Source organism: Alosa sapidissima, chromosome 4 (assembly GCF_018492685.1).
Source record: "Alosa sapidissima isolate fAloSap1 chromosome 4, fAloSap1.pri, whole genome shotgun sequence".
Lineage (NCBI taxonomy): Eukaryota > Metazoa > Chordata > Actinopteri > Clupeiformes > Clupeidae > Alosa > Alosa sapidissima.
Window position 1 is genome coordinate 30,220,201 of NC_055960.1, and position 18,510 is coordinate 30,238,710.

Here is an 18,510-nt window from a genome sequence, read left to right on the forward strand (position 1 = left end):
TTGACCCTCACAGGATGGCAAAATCACAGACTACTGTGAAAGCAGCATGTTCAGTCTTGTTCTGTGTTATGTATCAGACAGCGGCAAGAAATACTGATTATGATGTCATTACTTATGTAAGTGTTCCAGTGGCTGCAAGTGAGAATCTTCATGACAATCCAGACAAGAGAAGTTTATTTAGCCTCCCAGATAGGACATATACTTAGATATTTTTGTGCATAAAAAAAAGAAATCAAGCTTTAGTTTATTCCTTATTGTAAGTGAATATTTTTATTGAATGAAGGGACATAGTGTTAGTCTGGATGCTAGTCTATCTCTGCAGAGGAGAGACACAATACTCGGTCTGTATGCTGAAAGAGCTAGCATCCAGGCTAGCATTGCACAGAAAATAAAGTATTGTTTGAAGAATATTTGAAATGTTTTTTTGAAAGTCCTAGTTAAACTTTACATACAATATTTTTGGTACGTATAGAAAACTATATTGACAGCAAAAGGAAACATAAATACCCATACAAACTTTTTGTATACAAAATCATTTCCTACATGGCTTCTACGCCTGCTTATGTTAAAGCAATGTATTAGCTTTTTGGCACAAGAAAAAAAACAAACCATCGCACAATGAAACAAGATCACAAGGCAAAATCACAGAAAGAAGTTATCAAGGAGGCTTCAATTTTAATCTAATGGGTGATTTCTATACTAATCTAACTCTTTTGTGCAGAGAGTTAATGTCCAAATGATAGAAATATGCACATTTGTATACAGAATTCACACTGAAGTTCCAGGTGTCCAAAATATGCGCACACATTTAAGTGTGCATACTGTACAGAATTGCTGTATGCAGCGATGAGAAATGTTCATGGTTATGGCAATATTTTCATCCTCAAAACAGACTTTTTTCACAATTCCAGTGTTTCTATTGCACTCTGGGGAAAGTGTTCCACTGGAATGGATCTTTCTTTTAGAGCAGATTTGAAAAGACAAGAGGAAAACACCAAACTGTCACCATATATTACACTATTGAATCAAGCAAAGACAAGTAAAGTCAGCATGAAACCCCGACCAGGGCTGATGTAGATTTGAAACATCTGTCTTCTGATGGGCACTCTCTTTCTTACATTCATAATAGTGGCAAGGTGAACCCTGAACGTCTTCGAACACAGATCTTTGAAGCCGCTGAGTTCTGGAGATCAGAGCGTGAGATAAATAGAGATTGGAAAATAGAGACCCATGTGGCCCGCTGCCTCGCCTGGCTGATGGGTGAGAGTGGTGAGCGTGGCTTTGCCCTCAGGGGTCAGACAGGTCAAGCAAGTCCTTCTCAGGAGGAGGCCCACCCTGGTACCAGCCGCAAGAGCCGTCGCTGCGCTTGATGCAGGCATGCTGCCGGGCCTGTTCTCCACTGAGGCTGTTGTCCAGCACCCAGTCTGTCCACAAACACTCGTTATCGGTGATCGTGGAACAGGGCACTGTGTAGCAAGGAGCAATCTGAGAGACAGGGCAGGGCCAATAGTTAGTCATTGTATTTGAATTAGTTTAGGTCAGATTTTATTTTAGTAAATAAAAAACATCCGCTTACATGACATATGTGGCATAATATCTTTTGCTCCCTTATTAATAATTATAAATAGCTCAAATCAAAAAATCAAGCTATGGCAACAGTTATTTAGTACTGTGCAGTACTCAGATGAAAACTAGTTATTTGAGAGATGACTTGATAGCTGTATAGTTGATCTCTGATGGGACATGAAAACAGCCGTCCTGTGCAGAATATTATTAAAGACTTAAAGGCAGCTGAAGATATCAGCCAGACTTACTTTGCAGTCACAGCCCATTTGATATCTATAATTGAGATTCTTCTTTTGCGTTAGTGACAAGTTGTCCCATGGCTCAGTAAAGTCACAAAGTCCAATTGAGACTTTTCCATCTCTGCGGATATGCCCTGCAGAACGACAATGATGTTCCGAGTTAATAGGTACAAGTCTCTAAAGTCTAGCAGGATGTTGATCAGCAGAACTGACAAGCATTGATACAATTGTATTACTGTTTCAATGTGTGATATGTCATAATAGTGTACAGAAAAAAAACAAGAACTAAAGAACTAAACAAAAACTTGAGAAAGTGGAACTCTACCTGACAGTAGGTATTGAATTTTGTTATTGGAATCGAGCTTGACTCCACAAAGAGAAGAGTAAAGTGGAGTGTAGACGTACTGGATGTCCTTAACTTTATCAAATCCTTTAAACATCTGCAAGAATTAGAAAGCATTATTATGTTATTATCTATCAACATTGTAGCAGATTCATTTTCATTATTCAGAAGCAGGAACATATTCATGAACATGGCAGAGAAGTGGCCTTGACAGCAGCCTGATTTATGAGGAAGGAGAAAGTAACTGAATTCAACATGACAGAGTGACATATCACCACTATGGCATGTATATAGGAAAGCTAGTGAAATTGTATCGCCTGTTATTAAATTATTGAGCGCTTGTGACATTTTCTTCATTTTCTCTTTCATTCGGGCTCGTTGACTAAATAGATTTGTAACCTTGAGGCTGTCTGCATGAGTTTAGATTGAATGAGTTGGGATGTGAGTGGAACAAGACAGGCAATGAGAAAAATCTCTTTAATTATTACTAGATGCAACGATAAGGCCTGAGGTGTTTTTCTGATCTCATCACATCAGTCAAAGCAGGAGGACATGGCAGTGAGTTAGTATCATACTGTATCTCATATTCACATACTGAGTCCAGGAAAGAGCAGAGACATTTAAAGTGGTTGAAATTCAGATGGCCAATCTTACTCCTTACCTTAATGAGTTTAATTTCATATTGGACCATCTTCATGTAAGGGGAAGAGGTATTGCTTGGAGACACAATCTTCTCTCCTGATATCTTTGCTCGAATCACTGATAAATTAAACATGACTTTTCATTAGTAAAGCAATGATGAGCATAGAAATGTTAAACACTCTTAAAAACATGTTATAGCAGTTTTTCCTCCGCTTAGTTTCAAACAAAAAGCATCAGCTGAAGTCAAGCAAGTCTGGTTTTCCAAAAATCTTGTGTTTACATTATTCAAATGCAAATATTCATAATCAACTATGATGTCTATTGTTCTAACAGTGTTTCGAAGTGACCCCCCCCCCCCCCACACACACACACACAAACACACACACACAAACACACACACACACACACACACATACACACACACACACACACACACACACACACACACACACACACACACACACACACACACAGACACACACACACACACAAACAGACACACACACACAGAGATTAATAGTCTGTGGGATGACCAGTGCTTGGGTAGGTTACAAGCTGTACCTGGCCATTTAACAGCACACACTGATCTGTGGCTGTGATGATATTTGATCATGTGTGATTGTAACCCGAGACCTGAACGGCTATTAGACCGCTGGCACACTAAACCACACCGCTCCCCTGGCTGTTAATGGTTCCTCAACACTGGAGTATAAATCGGAACACGTTCTGCATCACAAGTACCTGTCTCTACCCTTTGGGTGCCCCAGCAGAAGAAAGGCTCACATTGTTCTAAAACAGGATTTCTGACTCTAGTAACCCTATGAAGCAGACTGCTGTTATCCATAGAGCACAAATCATGAGCGGAATGAAATATGCAAGAAACAAACAGGTATATCAAGCAAAGAAGCCATTTTTTGAGGTGTTTTGGGCTATGCTGTGTGCAACCAGAGGGTATTAGCTTACAATTACAAGCTCATATCTGTCATTCCAATCTCCTTTGTCCTTGACAGAGGCTGGAAAGCTCATCCAGCTGGGCAGGCCTCTCCCTGTGGGGCCTGCCGGTGACATATTCCCAGCACAGCTTGACGTTCAGATCTCCAGCCCCACAGAGTCAGTGCTGTGCTGTCAGTTGTAACCCTTTAATGGGACCGTGCCAGTGACTGCTGGCTACGAGCGTGCAACAAGGCTGTTATTTGCTGCGCTGTCTAGGTTTGTCAGGTGCCCAAATTACTTGCACTTGTATGTGGATAGCGAGGAGAGTACAAAATGTATCTCACTCTATCCCAATTTCAGCTGTATGTGGATAGCGAGGAGAGTACAAAATGTATCTCAATCTATCCCAATTTCAGCTGTATGTTTAGCAACGTGTTGCATACCATTATTGAAACCAAACCGCATTAAACGTTCCCCTTGTTTTAATGGACAACTCTTGTGCAGTTTTCTGCCTGCCAATCTCAGGTGAATTGATTAGGTCAGCTTTATCAACACTGTCTGACTGCAAATATCTAGTTGCCCCCTGAACTCTGATTTCTCAAAATATGTCCTCAAAGACTTTCTCTCTCCTCTCCATATTTCTTTCCCATGTGATTACAGGAGTCTACTGTTCAGTTGTGAAGCAGCTCAGACACTACATTGTTTCAAACACACACACACACGTGTAAATATGCTGTATACTGCATTGCTAAACTGTCACTTTAAAGTCACCCTACAGGAAAGGAATTATAACTATCTAACAGACATGTTAAATTGTTAATTATTGTCCTTATGTTGCTCTTGATGTTTTCATATTTGAACCACACACAATGTCAGACAGACTGGTGCCATAGCATCTAAACATGTCACCACAAGCTGCAAGCAATGATTTTGCATATTGGTTAGGAATATAACTACTTTCTTACAATGTTCAGATAGATATTTTCACATAATATTGCAACAATGCAAACACATGTCACTCCCCTCACTTCAGAAACATTTGTAGTTTTGTTATGATATCATTAGAAAAGGTATGCAGATTTGGGCAATTCCCCACTACAGGCTAACATCTGCTTTACAGACGTGAACGCAGCAAAATGTGGGAAGATGAAGCTCTTAGTAGAGCATTTACAGCATGCTAAGTTTGTGGCCAGGTGCAACCATGTGTGTCCCAAAATGTGTCTTGTGGTGTAGCGGCTGTGAGTCAGAGCCTCTGTAACCAGCACTGGTTCAAATCTGAGCAACTGCCAAACTTTACACCAGACACTTTCAATCTGCATGTATTAGTAATGGTGGCCTGCATAATGCTCATCTGGCATGTTAATGAGCCCTGTGCTCTCCTGTGGAGGTTTCAGTATGAGCCTCTCAAGGGCTGTTGTCACACATTATTATTGGCAAATCACCTGCAGTGGTAGCACAGCCTCAGTGACTGCTGAAGAAGGGGACTAATACAGCATAGTGTTCCCTCGTGCTCTTGTTTCAATTACAAATAAAGACGAGTAAAGAGTACTGCTAAAGCTAGAGCATGTCATGTTTTGTATCTTTGAGGACTGACAGAAATGACATAACTACAGACAAATACGTTTCTGTATATTTGCAAATCATACTTTTCTACTTGGTTTTCTTTTCTTGGGAGGATTACCTGCTAAATAAAGAGCAAGTGCAAGAGCAATTTCAACAACAATTCTCATCCTGAGAAATCCTTTACTCTTACACTAATCCCTGTCTTTGTTTACTTATGAAATGTTTGTATTTAAATCCAGCGTAAGATTATGCCGGCTGTGTTCTTATTCCGACCCTTATGTGCTGGGACTACAGAGGGACGAAAGGTCTCCAGTGACTCAGTGGGGTTTTCTTCTACCAGTTATGTAAAAACGTCTAACACACAAAAAAGAGAAGGAACAGCCCAGGAAAGTGATACATTAGCAGTAGTATACGCCATGGAAGGAGTAGGGATCTGTTGTCAAGGTTCCATTCTCTTATCAAGGCTATTTGGCCCCAGATGGTAATGGAGGCCATTAATTGTTATAAGATTTGTAGTTCATATTAGGTCATAACACCCAGTGTTTTTGTATCCATTGCAACATTTTTTAGCTGAAGTAGGATGTTCAGTTTGAGGACCTCTGAAGAATCAAAGGTTATGAAAATGCCTTACTGTTTTCTGTGTTGGCACGTCTATGTCAGCGAGAAGCCTTAATGGGATATAATTCTAAAACATCCAAAACATTGTTAAGGCTTATGAGGCCACCATTTATTTCCCGTCTGTGTTTCATTCATCACAACAAATTATGCACTTGTGCAATTTGCAATCTCTCAATTCTAATCCATAAAGGTTTCTAGTAGCTTGGCTAGTGTTCCTTTTGGCTACAGCAAGATGGTAATATAAGAAAAAAGTTGCTTCATTTGATGAATAACAGATGTATTACCTTCACAATCACAATGAATCGCGAGCCTTGTCATGTTCACAAAGATATCCTGTCAAGGTCTTTAAAGTGACCAATTAGTATGCCGAGCACCTCGCCTGGCCTATAGAAATGCTAATGGCGTGGGACTTTTGAAACTCATGTAGTACATTTACTCTTTGCGCAGCCTGGACCCTCTCCAGTAGAACTTTAGCACTCTGAAACCCAAGGCTGGGCTAATGGCTCTCCTGGTTGCTCCTATTAAGATCCAAGGAGTATGGCTGACAGGACACAAACTAACAGTCGCCTTGGGTCACCCAAAGGGGTTCCTAGGCAGATTCCACAGACCTTGGGTTACAGTATTACACGAATTGTGCCAAACCTACTTCAGCGCAAAGCACTGCCCTCAAAAAACTGACCCAAATTTGGTTATGTGTTCAAATCAGTTCTCTTTTAGCCAGCCAATGGTGATTAAAGCTGCAGTATGCCATGTTTTTATCATCTGTTTCATAGAAATGTGCTAAATATATATGCTATTTTTTGCACTTTGTCCTGTAGGTTCCAGTACTTATTAAATTAATTATTAAGATTATTAAATGATCTTGGAAGCATTAAAGAGGTCCTGCCCTCTGAAGTCTGACAACGAGCCTAACACACTCGAATTAGTCCAACATGAGAATTCCTGTGATTGACTTGCAGCAGTGTGAGGAGGACACACTGGGGGGTCAGCTGGCCTTGTTTGTTGTGGCTCTACGACTCTGTTATAAGTTCAATTGTCAGAAAGAAAGTGCCATGTTAAATTCTTTCATTTCCATGCCAACTATTTTATCAGAAGTCCAGTTTTATTTATCTTCCTCTCTTTATTTCTCTTCGGAGGTGGATAAGCCTATATGTTTTCCAAATAAGCCATATTTTTTGCACTCTGTACAGAAAAAGAATAGCTGAAACTGTCGATCCAATTCAGCATAATATGTACACAGCTAGAGTCTGGCTTTTTACAATCTTTCTCTCTTTTCTTTATCCCCCCCCTCTCTCTCTCTGACTTTTTGACATGTACACTGGGCTTTCCACTCCATGTGACGGACTCCAGCACTGTCCAACATGTTTCTGAGGACACAAAGTCAAATGGCACTGTTTATTTTGGCCTGCAAAGAGAAGAAGAGCTTGAGAATAGAAAATGACAGGGACAGACATGGAGAACGGCAGAGAGAGGCCGGAAGGAAGGAAATCTAAGTGATCCAAGAGAATTTTGTATTTATTTCTAAAAAAATTTGAATTATCTTTAAAGCCGTTTATATTTTATCCACTCATTGAATTTTGGCCTTTTGATATTTCACAATTTATAACCAAATCCAATAGGCTGCTTGTAAATCCCTTGGGAATTCCACACAGTAACAACTGATGAAAATACATTTTCAGCCCTTCAGCCATTTGCCATCACAACAGCCATTAGTCTGAAACTTTGCACGCTGGTCTCACATTATAGATGTACACTGATACTATTATTGTAGCCAACAAATCCTCAGCTAGATCACGCCATGTCTCAAGCAAACACAGCCCTCTCCAAATGGCCCGCAGGTGAAACGCAACTCAACCGGTGCAAACGGCGTGCACTTACCGACGTCCGAGTAGCAGAAGTGCTGCTGTGGGTGTGCTGGGTGGCAGCTGCAGCCCTCCGCTGCCTTGTCCAAGCCCAGGGTAAAGAGCAGCACCAGTCCCAGCAGCACGCATCCGGGCACAGGGACTCCCATGTTGTCGCTCACGGCTGCCTGCCCTGCCACTGAGGATTAAGGTCCTGCAGAAAGTCTCCGAGGGTCCCTGCTGGAGTCGAGTGCACCAGAGAGGGAGCAGGGAGGCTGACTAGCGTCGGGTCGGTTGGCTGTGCTTGGAAAGATGGAAAGGATGAAGAAAATGGCAGTTTGCACCTCCAGTGCCCTGACTCTCTGCTGTCTGCACTCTTTTCTTCTCTGTCTCACTCTTTCTCTCTGTCCCTTCTCAGTCTCGCTCTCCTCTCTTTTTCACCTCTATCCTTCTCTCCACTCTGTATCCTGAGAGATTGAGACAGGGAACCCCTTATGTAGCTTTCATCTTTGTCCGTGGGAGGGACTGCCTCAACCAAAAAAAAAAAGAGGAAAAAAAGAAGGGGAAAAACATGCCCCTCCTTCCTCTAGTCTCAGCCCCCACAGAATGGTCACCAGTTACATGAGCACCCTGTGCCTTGACTCACTAAGTACACACAGATCAAAAAAAAAAAAAGTCATGAATGAACTCCAGACCAACACTGTGTTTTTCAACTATACCATCAGCCTTTTGCTGTTAGGATGTGTATGTCTACAATCTTTACTGTCTCCGTTCCTACTGCTGTGGAGTGTTAGATAACAGCTTAGGCTGGGAACGCTCTGTTACTTTGAAACTTACTAGTGAATCATAAAGGCGAGGAAATATGATCTCCCTCTCACTCTGTCATTTGCTGTTAAATTGCATTGCTGGATGTCAGCCCTGTATCATTAGTTTTCTGTGCAGGTATGAGACAAACAACGCTGCAGGCATCACACCTGCCCAAAATATTATTGGCATGATTCACAGACAGACAGCCCAGGGTCACCTAGACGTACAAGTTCAAAATCATCTGATCAGGGGAGAACTTATGTCAGTTGTAAATCCAGAATGCTGGCAGAAGGTGAAACAGTGTGGGAGAATTGGTTTGGCAGTCAAAATACCGTATAGAAATACATACAAATACAATTACTGGAGTCAAAGTGACAACATGTATTGACTTACATCATTCCATATGCTGTAGGCCAGAGAGAGCTTTTGCTCAGGTACGTCTGCACACAGCATACCACTGGAATATGTTATACACAGCTTAGATAACTGTCTTATGACACACATCACCACCAGTCCCACTGCTGCTTCTCTAAGCTCCTCTAAGTACTGTAGACCCACTTGTGGGTCATATAATGCCATAGCTTTATGCAATTTATCCTAGCCGGGCTTTATCTGTAAACACCAGATGAATGTTTTTCCACACACACACACACACACACACAACTCACCAATACCAACATCATTCACCAACATCATAATCCCTAGAAGATTGGTCAGAACCATAAATGAAACAGTATGATAGATGAGTAATCCAAATGATACAAATGCAATTCTGATGGCTGTTTACACTTGGTTCCTGGTTCCACCTAATGTCAATAATTTATTGGACACATAGTTGATAGATCTAATAGGACATAAGGGAGTGCCTCCAGACTCTGAAAGGGCCCTGATTCCACAGTAATCTAAAGGTTTCAAGTTGTGACGTTAGTCCGCTTTTTAGAAAATAGATAGCAGGACTTTCCACACCTTCCAAAAATATTGAAATGTAAAGAAAGCTGTAATGTTTGCACTAGAGAAGTGGACATCCGCTTCAGAGATCATCATATCAGTATCCCATATGCCCCGGTGTATTTGAAATTCTTATCCCATATGCCTGACCTGGTCTGACCACAAGAATGAATACAGCTGTGTGTGTGTGTGTGTGTGTGTGTGTGTGTGTGTTTATGTGCATGTATGTGCATGTGTGTGTATGTATTGTTGTATGTACCATCTACATCTGCCACCTGATGCTTTTGAGTCATAATGCTGACAAAGTTATACAACAGTATGGAGTTGTTTTATCAACTTGTTTTGTCTGAAAGACAAATCAAAAGCACATAATTACAAACATTAAAAAAACATTAAGCTTTGCCAGGGGCTCTCTGCAGTTTAATTAGAGGTTAAATCTAGGTCTAAATCTAGAAAAAAAGAGAAAAAAGAAATAACTTTTTGAGATCCATGTAGAAAACAAAACATGCCGCCACATTTCTTAGATGATCATGCCTGACAATGTGACTTACTATCAAAAATATTCCATGAATGTTTGGCTTTGCAGCTGGTGTTTTGGTCCTGTGATCTGTAATTACATAATTACTGGCAGCGACTGATGCTGGAATAATGCTTTTGTTTTTTCAGATATCCATGCCCACGTTCCCAGTGGTGGTCAAAATTGGCCATGCCCATTCTGGTATGGGCAAGGTAAGACAGTCTTTAAACTTGTGACTGTGCACTGTCATTATAGCAGATTCAAAAGGTTCACATATATATCACATTAAATTACATGTCATGTTTTTTAACAGTAGAATTACTTAGTTACTAGATAATATTACCATTTATTACTTCTCTAATACCTTCTCATTTGGTTTGCCTGGTTCTTAGGTAAAAGTGGACAATCATAGTGACTTCCAGGACATTGCTAGTGTGGTGGCTATAACCCAGACCTACACAACCACAGAACCTTTTATCCATGCTAAATATGACATCAGGGTCCAGAAGATTGGAGGAGACTACAAGGCTTACATGTATGTATGTATGAATGCAATTGGTGTGTGTGTGTGTGTGTGTGTGTGTGTGTGTGTGTGTGTGTGTGTGTGTGTGTGTGTGTGTGTGTGTGCGCGCGTGTGTGTGTGTGTGTGTGTGTGTGTGTGTGTGTGTGTGTGTGTGTGTGTGTGTGTGTGTTTATGTGCATATATGTGCATGTGTGTGTATGTATTGTTATATGTACCATCTACATCTGCCACCGGATGCTTTTGAGTCATAATGCTGACAAAGTTATACAACAGTATGGAATTGTTTTAACAACTTGTTTTGTCTGAAAGACAAATCAAAAGCACATAATTACAAACATTAAAAAACTTAAAAAACTTAAAACTAGGGGCTCTCTGCAGTTTAATTAGAGGTTAAATCTTAGCGCTAATAGAAAAAAAGAGAATAAAGGAATGACTTTTTGAGATCCATGTAGAAAACAAAGAAATGTTTTAGTCGTAATTGTGAAGTTGAATACAGAAGAGTTTGAAAATAACAGAACAGAACAAATTACTCAGAACAAATGACCTTGAGTACCCAATCAGTTCATGTAGTCTCTATAGTGATGAACAATGTCACAATCGATGAAAAACCTTCAAGCTGTCTGGGTTATATCATGTAAACCATAGACTGTATATATATATATATATATACAGTCTATGATGTAAACAGTGTATTACATGTAGGACCATGTGACCTCAGCCTTTGAAGCCATGATCTAGCGCGGGTGTGTCAAACTCATATTAGGTAGTGGGCCAGATTTGTTGGAATGAGACCTTGTGGGGGCCGTCACTGTCATGGTCATTATCATTTTTCTGCATGTGTATCAGAGTAGCATTTGATGATATTATGAGCAAACAAGTACAAATAATGTACTGCTGTCATATTCTGCTCTCTCTCTTGAAATGCCCGACTTCCATGTTAGTGTTTCCACTTCTTCCTTCCTGGGCATGGGTAGTGCTAGATTTAATCAATGTATCATGTCATAGAGATATTGCTTATTACACATTGTTGAAGACAACTGGATGTGAATATCTTTTTTTTTTATTTTCCCTTCCTACCTAAAAACATCTGGGGGGCCGTATGAAACCTGCTGGTGGGCCTGATCTGGCCCCCGGGCCTTACAGTATGTTTGACACCACTGATCTAGAGTATCTAATCAGTCCATCTGGCCTTTGTGGTAAATAACAATGCAAAGTTGTATGAAGACCCCTCAAGCCACTTACAAGATATAGCGCATTATAGACTACATGTTACCTTGACCTTTGATCCAACAATTCTGAAAGTCCGTTGAGCCTTTGTATAATTTAACTGTGCAGTTTCATGAAGAACTTTCAACCCCTCTGGGAGACAGCGTGCAAACACTGTGTGAGATATATGACCTCATGTGACCTTAAACGTTGACCCCTCAGTCCATCTAGTTTTGTGGTGATTAACTGTGCAAAGTTTGATGAATTACCTTCAAACCCCTTGCGAGATATTGCGCGAACGTGTTATGGACGGAACTACATGCACAAACAATAATAAAAAACTAATACATAATAATAATAATGAAATGACAAGGTAAGGCTTAATAAAAACATACAACCCCAAATCAAAAAAAGTTGGGATGTTGTGTAAAATGCAAATAAAACGATATGTGATGATATACGTAAAAGTAAAAATATATGTTCATTTTGAATTTGATGCCAGCAACGTGTTTCAAAAAAAGTTGGGACAGGGAATGTTTACCACTGTACTGCTTAAAGGGACACCAGGCAATGTTTTCATGTTAATTAATCATCTTCGTAAGTCGGTATATGGTTAAATGACTCATTACGGGGCGAATGACGGCTCTCTCGCCCACCCCTACTGCCTGTGGAAGAATATCCCACTTGCAAGTTCGGTGAATCCTACCCGCCGACCGAAGCAGGATCAGTTTACAGCACAGAGGCAGGCTAATGAAACGCTAGAGATGGTTGCAAACGTGTGTATAATGGCGAAGAAGCAGCGAAAACCCTTGACGGAAGACGCAAAGAAAAGGAAAAGAGCTTCAGACCGAGCGAGGGGGAGTTTCGTAGAGAAAAAGCATCAGGCTTGCCTGGTGTCCCTTTAAGCTGTTCATTTAACACAATTCTGTAAGTGTTTAGGAACTGAGGCCAGCTGCCAGAGTTTTGAGAATGAAATGTTGTCCCATTCCTGCCAGATATAGGATTTCAGTTCCTTAACAGTATGGGATATGCTTAATCATGTTTTTCATATTCCATGATACACCTAATTTGACAGGTCTGGACAGCAGACAGGCCGTTTTAACACCTGGACTCTTTCTGGAGAAATGCTGTTTAAATATGTGCAGTTCATTTTGGCAGTGTTTTCCTGAAATATTCAAGGTCTTCCCTGGAAAAGACATTGCCTGGATGGCAGTATGTTGCTCGAAACCTGTAGGCTACATTATTCAGAATTGATTGTGCCTTGCCAGATGTGCAAGATGCCCATATTGTAGGCACTAATATACCCCCACACCGTCATAGATGTTGGGTTTCAAACTGAGCACTAAAGAGCTCATAGACAATGGTTATCAGAGGTTTCCATACAATTATTTTCTTTACAGAAACAGGTCTGTGCAGTTTTAATGCAGTTTTAATGCAAAACACCACGGCCATCCAATATTGTTTTTCAGCTCTATCCCTTGTTTGCAGAGAATATTTTACTGTATTTAATTGTACTTCACAATCTCATGCATTAAAGCATTAAAATGACATTATTTCAGCATTTGTCCAGACAGGTTTACACAGAGTGATTAATACCCCTACATTTCTACCCTTTACATTAGGAGACTCTGCCTCTTTGCAATGCTCTTTTTCATACCCTATCATGTTGCCAGTTACCCTAATTAGTTGTGAAACATTCCTCCTTTTGTTTTCTTTATCATTACACAACTTTTCCAGCATTTTGTTACCCCCGTCCCAACTTTTGTTGAAACATGTTGCTGGTTTTAAAAAAAATTAACATTTAAAAAAAATTAACATTTTTTTCATGAAATTGTCAAATTTGTCATTTTCAACATTTGATATGTTGCAGGGACGTCAGTAGGATTGAAAGACTTAGCCCCCAGGGTTGTAGGTAATGCGCGTGCTGAAAAATCATCACACCTTAAAAGGGCTTCAATGAATTGGTACGTAGGCTACCCTTTGAGGCCTAGGCTATTTTCAGTGTAATACTATTAAGCTCATTGTAAGGGCCATCTGTTATACTAGGTTATATAGTTTTCAAGACAATATATCACTGTGTGATTTAAAAATACATGTGTGCACAAAGTGCCCCCCCCCCCCCCCCCCCCCCCAAAAAAAAAAAAAAGGTGAGATGTTCTCAGTTAAGTGAAATGAAACCTGACTAGAAGAGAACACTGACAAGACTTGCACAATAATCCTCTCTTGAGCCATCGCTGACTGGATGTGAAGGCAGATGTACAGATTACACACTGCCTTCTCTCTCCGCGCTTCCTCTCCTGTAGCATCTGATCAGTGCTCTTTTTAACTAAACTAGGGCAGTGCTTAACTAGCTACTACAAACTACTGTTAACTTATGTGATCATTGAATAATCAAACAATCATCAAACAATATTCAAACCTAAACAATTGTACCCTAGACTAAGTTATGACACTTTTTTTACCAGATACGTCATATACTGTAAGTCCTTTGAGGCCTAGGCTATTTTTTGTGTATTTTTACTATTAAGCTCTTTGGTAATTGTAAGGGCCATCTATAGTTAGGGCTATGCTATATCGTTTTCAAGACAGTGGCTACCCATATCTGCGAAAATATGATGTGATCATACCTGATATGTTATGTCAAAGAAAAATACTTTGTGTCTCATGATTGTTACATTCATGTCACCTGAAGCATGATGGTAGAAATATCTATTCAAAAGCACAGTTGATCTGTGCATGCTATGATCAACTTTTGATTCTTTGATATGGAAACCAAGTTAATTATTTTGAGCTATAACATCAGAATGTCAGCTCAAACTTGGATACCATGTAGAGATTTGCTGCTATTTCAAAACTCGGGAGAGGCTTAGCCTACTGTACAGAAGAATGCTTCATAACGTCTTGTTTGGTAAGGTCTGCTGGTTAATCTGATGGTTTGCCCTGTATTGTGAAGCATTCGTGAGATATACCATCAGTACAACTGGGTGGAGATGTTGTATGTCCACCGTTAATTTTCTCGCAAACCGTTTATCATAGCACCTAGCCTGAGCATTCAACAGAGAATAAGGAATGTGAATTTGAATGCATATTATTACTATATATTTTTAGAGGGGCTTTTGATCATCTTAGGGTGGCTTCAGTCCCCCCAAAATAGGCCTAACAACATCCCTGATATGTTGTCTATGTCCTTTTTGCAACTAAATATGAGTTTACGAGATTTAATAATAATTTCCTATGGTAAAGTCTGTGGAAATGACAACTTACAGAAAGAGCTCAGAAGGTCTGCGAGAGAGTCCTCATGCACTTTGTGATTTGATAGAGATAATCCTAAGTGAAGGAACATGCCTGAAGGTCTGTGAGTCAGCTAGTGTGGACAGTGGGAGTCTTCTTCTTAGGTTTTTTCACTCTTAAGAGTGCCTGTCCTGTCATGCAATGTTGACACATGAGGTGTGTGCAAATTTGCAAATACAAACATTTCTATTTGACTTGTCCGTAAAAGTTGACTAAAAACAGTTTGAGGAGGTAGTTCTTCACAAACATAAAGGGATACCGTAGAAATGAAATCAACACAAAATCGTTCCAATTTATTTGTTCAGGGAAAAGATTTCATCTCTGTTCAAGGAATTTGAACACACCTATGGTGTCACCCATTCATTCTAGTGAATCAAGGAGTCAAGCATTTCAAGGATTCTACGTTATCGGATCTCACCAAAGGATTGTTCCGATGTCTTACAAGGATACAAGGATACAAGGAAGTTTATTGTCACATGCATATAGTTACTGGAAGTAAGAAATGCAGTGAAATTATGTCTGGTGTCAGCCTATTTGTGCATTAATGGGGGGGGTAAAAAGTGCAGTAGAAGAGGGGTTTAGTAGATTAAGTGGCAAGGGCTGCATAAAAAAGGTGGGGGAGGATTGGGATTGGGTGGGGGCACCAACAAGGAGCACCCAAGAGCAACTTTTATCTTTTATCTGTTAGAAGACCTAAGGAAGCGAGATGGGGTGTATGGGGTCAGGAGTTCACTGAGGTAGAGGAGGCTTTGAAGGTGAGAAGGATCATTTTGAACTTGATATATAGGAATTGTAGCAAATATAGGTTGGAGAGCACTGGGATGATGATATGGGCAGAGCGCCTAGTGTGGGAGAGAACCCTAGTTTTTTGGAGAGACTTAGCAGGGACGCCAATGACGATTTTTGGTGTTTTGACATTTTTGAAGGAGGAAGGGCAATAGAAAGGGATAATCAATACGGGACATGATGAATGCATGGACCAGAGTTTGTGTATCAGTGACAGACAGAAGTGGGCGAAGACAAGAAATGTTACAGAGGTGGAAAAAGGCGGCTTTTGTGAGGGACTTAACATGGAAATCAGAGTTAAGTGCTGAGTCGAATAACACACCAAGATTTCTGGTGAGGCAAACTGCTTCTATGTAATTAGGATTGAGGCTCTGGTTGTTGCATCATGGGACATGAATGATCCGAGGGCATCCCTATTGGGAAGTTGCCCCTATGTTGAGCTAGGGGATGTTGAGCTAGGGGATGTTGAGCTAGGGGGTGTTTATTCCTCCATGTCTGGGAGAATGTCACCTGAGGCTACAAACCTGCTGGAAGGGCATGTGTTCCACGTAACCAACGCTCTGAAGCCCTGCATTTGTTGTTTTGACAACTCTGGGTCTAATGCTGCAAGATTTACAAGAACATTGGGTTGGATCCACAGGTAAAGTTATCAATTGCCCCAAATCATACCTACAAGAAAGGAGCTTATTTGTTGCCATCAGCAACTATACCTCCTACAGTACACCAACCTCCTCAACGCCCTGTGGTGTTATCTGGGGGTCGATCTTGGGGCCACTATTAGTTAACTTTCACATGCTCCCACCTGGACAAAGTTTGATTTTCTATCCTAGCTATGCTGATGACATTGAATTTACTACTATTCTCTGCTTTTGTTTATGTAGCCCATTGAATTGTGTATGAAATACGCCATATAAATAATCTTGTCTTGCCTAGGTTTATCCTAAGAGCCCTGAAGCTCACAAACATGGTCATCAAGTGGTGGGAGGCAAATTGCTGTTCTAGAGATATTGAACAAATCAAATCTAAAAGAGCTACCAATCTACCATGCCAGTTTTAGGTGGAATAATTGAATAACCCACGATAATTTGGGGGCCAGTGTAATTCCCTAATCACTGGGTAATTCCCTAATCTCTGTGGTAAGTATCATGGGATCATTATAGACCACAGTGTCCCCATCACAGCACTGAGGTACTGGGATTTTTTTGCCAGATGGAAGATTGCCACCTACTAGCTGCCCACCATCACCACTTCCAGATTAAATCGTTTTCCCCCAGGAAGTCTCCAAGTACTAACCAAGGCCACACCTGCTTCACTTCAGTAATTCAGCAGAGACAGGGAATCTGTTGGTCTGGTGGGTCTCAGCATTTCAATGATGACCTTTCCTCTTGAGTGACTGAGAAAATAAGCCCACTATTGTCTTTGGAGAAAGCCGTCACTTTTACTGACTGCTCAGTGATGACAAATTCCACAGCAGAAGTCTAATAACCAGGAAATATGTAGTCCTTTTAATTTGGCCTATCCCATTGTGAGGAACCGAGGTGGCCACCTCACATTTAGGGAGGTGCGCTAAGATGGTGTTGAGGGAAGAAGGTGGCAGGAGACAGCAGGTCAATACAAAAATATAGATTTATTTTGTCCATTAACAGGCAGATCCAGGAAGCAAAATTAGAGTCCAAACATGAAATCCGGGGATCTTCAGTAGACAAACGAACATTTACCGTGCCATTAAACTAGGCACCAGGAACCTACTCTTTCTAGGCTCCCTGTCCAAGCAAGGCGCCCTTGCAACTTTTGACCTACTTTCCCCTTGCCTCACAACAAGCAAGGGTTAGTTTCACATAAAACCAAACAAACAAACAAACAAACAAACATTTAACTCTACAACTTCCCTGGCCCTGGATCTCTAGCTCTTCCATGTGTCTGTATATCCTGTGTTTCCAATCTATTCTCCCCTGTGTGAAATGAGCCCGCCTTTAAATAGACCAGCCAATTACCCAATCAAGTTATTGGGCTAAACCATGTTAGAGGTGTGACGGTCTGTACCAATATCCAATATCAGCATCTTTGTACTGAGGAAGATTTAAAATCTTGACACTACATGACAAACATGACACTAAGTGCAGGTGGGTGTTTTCAAAATCAAAATAGGATAACAAAATATATAATGACTGATACATGTCTTGTGACTGTATGCATTATACGGTAAAATTCAATATTCACATTGATAAAGGGCATTATTTTTAGGATAAATTAAAATTGAGTAGAAACAGTGTCGCAAATGTTTTGTTGTTTTTGTTCATAACCAACTGTATTCCATTACATTACATTTTTCTCTTTTGTAACAGGAGGACCTCCATATCAGGAAACTGGAAATCAAACACGGGTTCTGCCATGTTGGAACAAGTGGCCATGACTGATAAGTGAGTTGCTTTTATGTACCAAAGCCTGGAGCTCAGGTCCTGCATTGACATTGTATGATGTATGAACTGCTGAACTGAACCCAAGCAACTACTGTACATGAAATGTTGTATTCCGTTGTAGATCTCATACTATTCAATTTAGTACACCAGCTCACACGCAGTCATGGTCTGACTTATACTTACAAAGCTCACAATAATGAAGAGCAAACACCTGAGGGAAGACCTGTGATGACCCAATGATACCACGCCGTGTGCAGAAGACCTGTG

General features: G+C 40.6%; 2 protein-coding genes across 2 annotated transcripts in view; one reads left to right on the forward strand and one right to left on the reverse strand.

Annotated features, from left to right (window-relative positions):
* The window catches only part of syn2b (synapsin IIb), an 82,559-nt gene that overhangs the window by 53,669 nt on the left and 10,380 nt on the right, over positions 1-18,510 (forward strand). Inside the window, exons 6-8 of the mRNA XM_042088299.1 lie at positions 10,167-10,229; positions 10,410-10,552; positions 18,169-18,243. Coding sequence (XP_041944233.1) covers positions 10,167-10,229; positions 10,410-10,552; positions 18,169-18,243 — 281 coding nt within the window. The remainder of the gene's footprint in view (positions 1-10,166; positions 10,230-10,409; positions 10,553-18,168; positions 18,244-18,510) is intronic.
* On the reverse strand, positions 158-8,262 carry LOC121706528 (metalloproteinase inhibitor 4-like). The gene is made up of 5 exons (XM_042088350.1): positions 7,783-8,262; positions 2,810-2,907; positions 2,131-2,245; positions 1,815-1,939; positions 158-1,485 (listed from the first exon to the last, which is right to left on the reverse strand). Exons 1-5 carry the CDS (start codon positions 7,913-7,915, stop codon positions 1,288-1,290), a joined length of 669 nt encoding a protein of 222 aa, XP_041944284.1. The 5' UTR covers positions 7,916-8,262; the 3' UTR covers positions 158-1,287.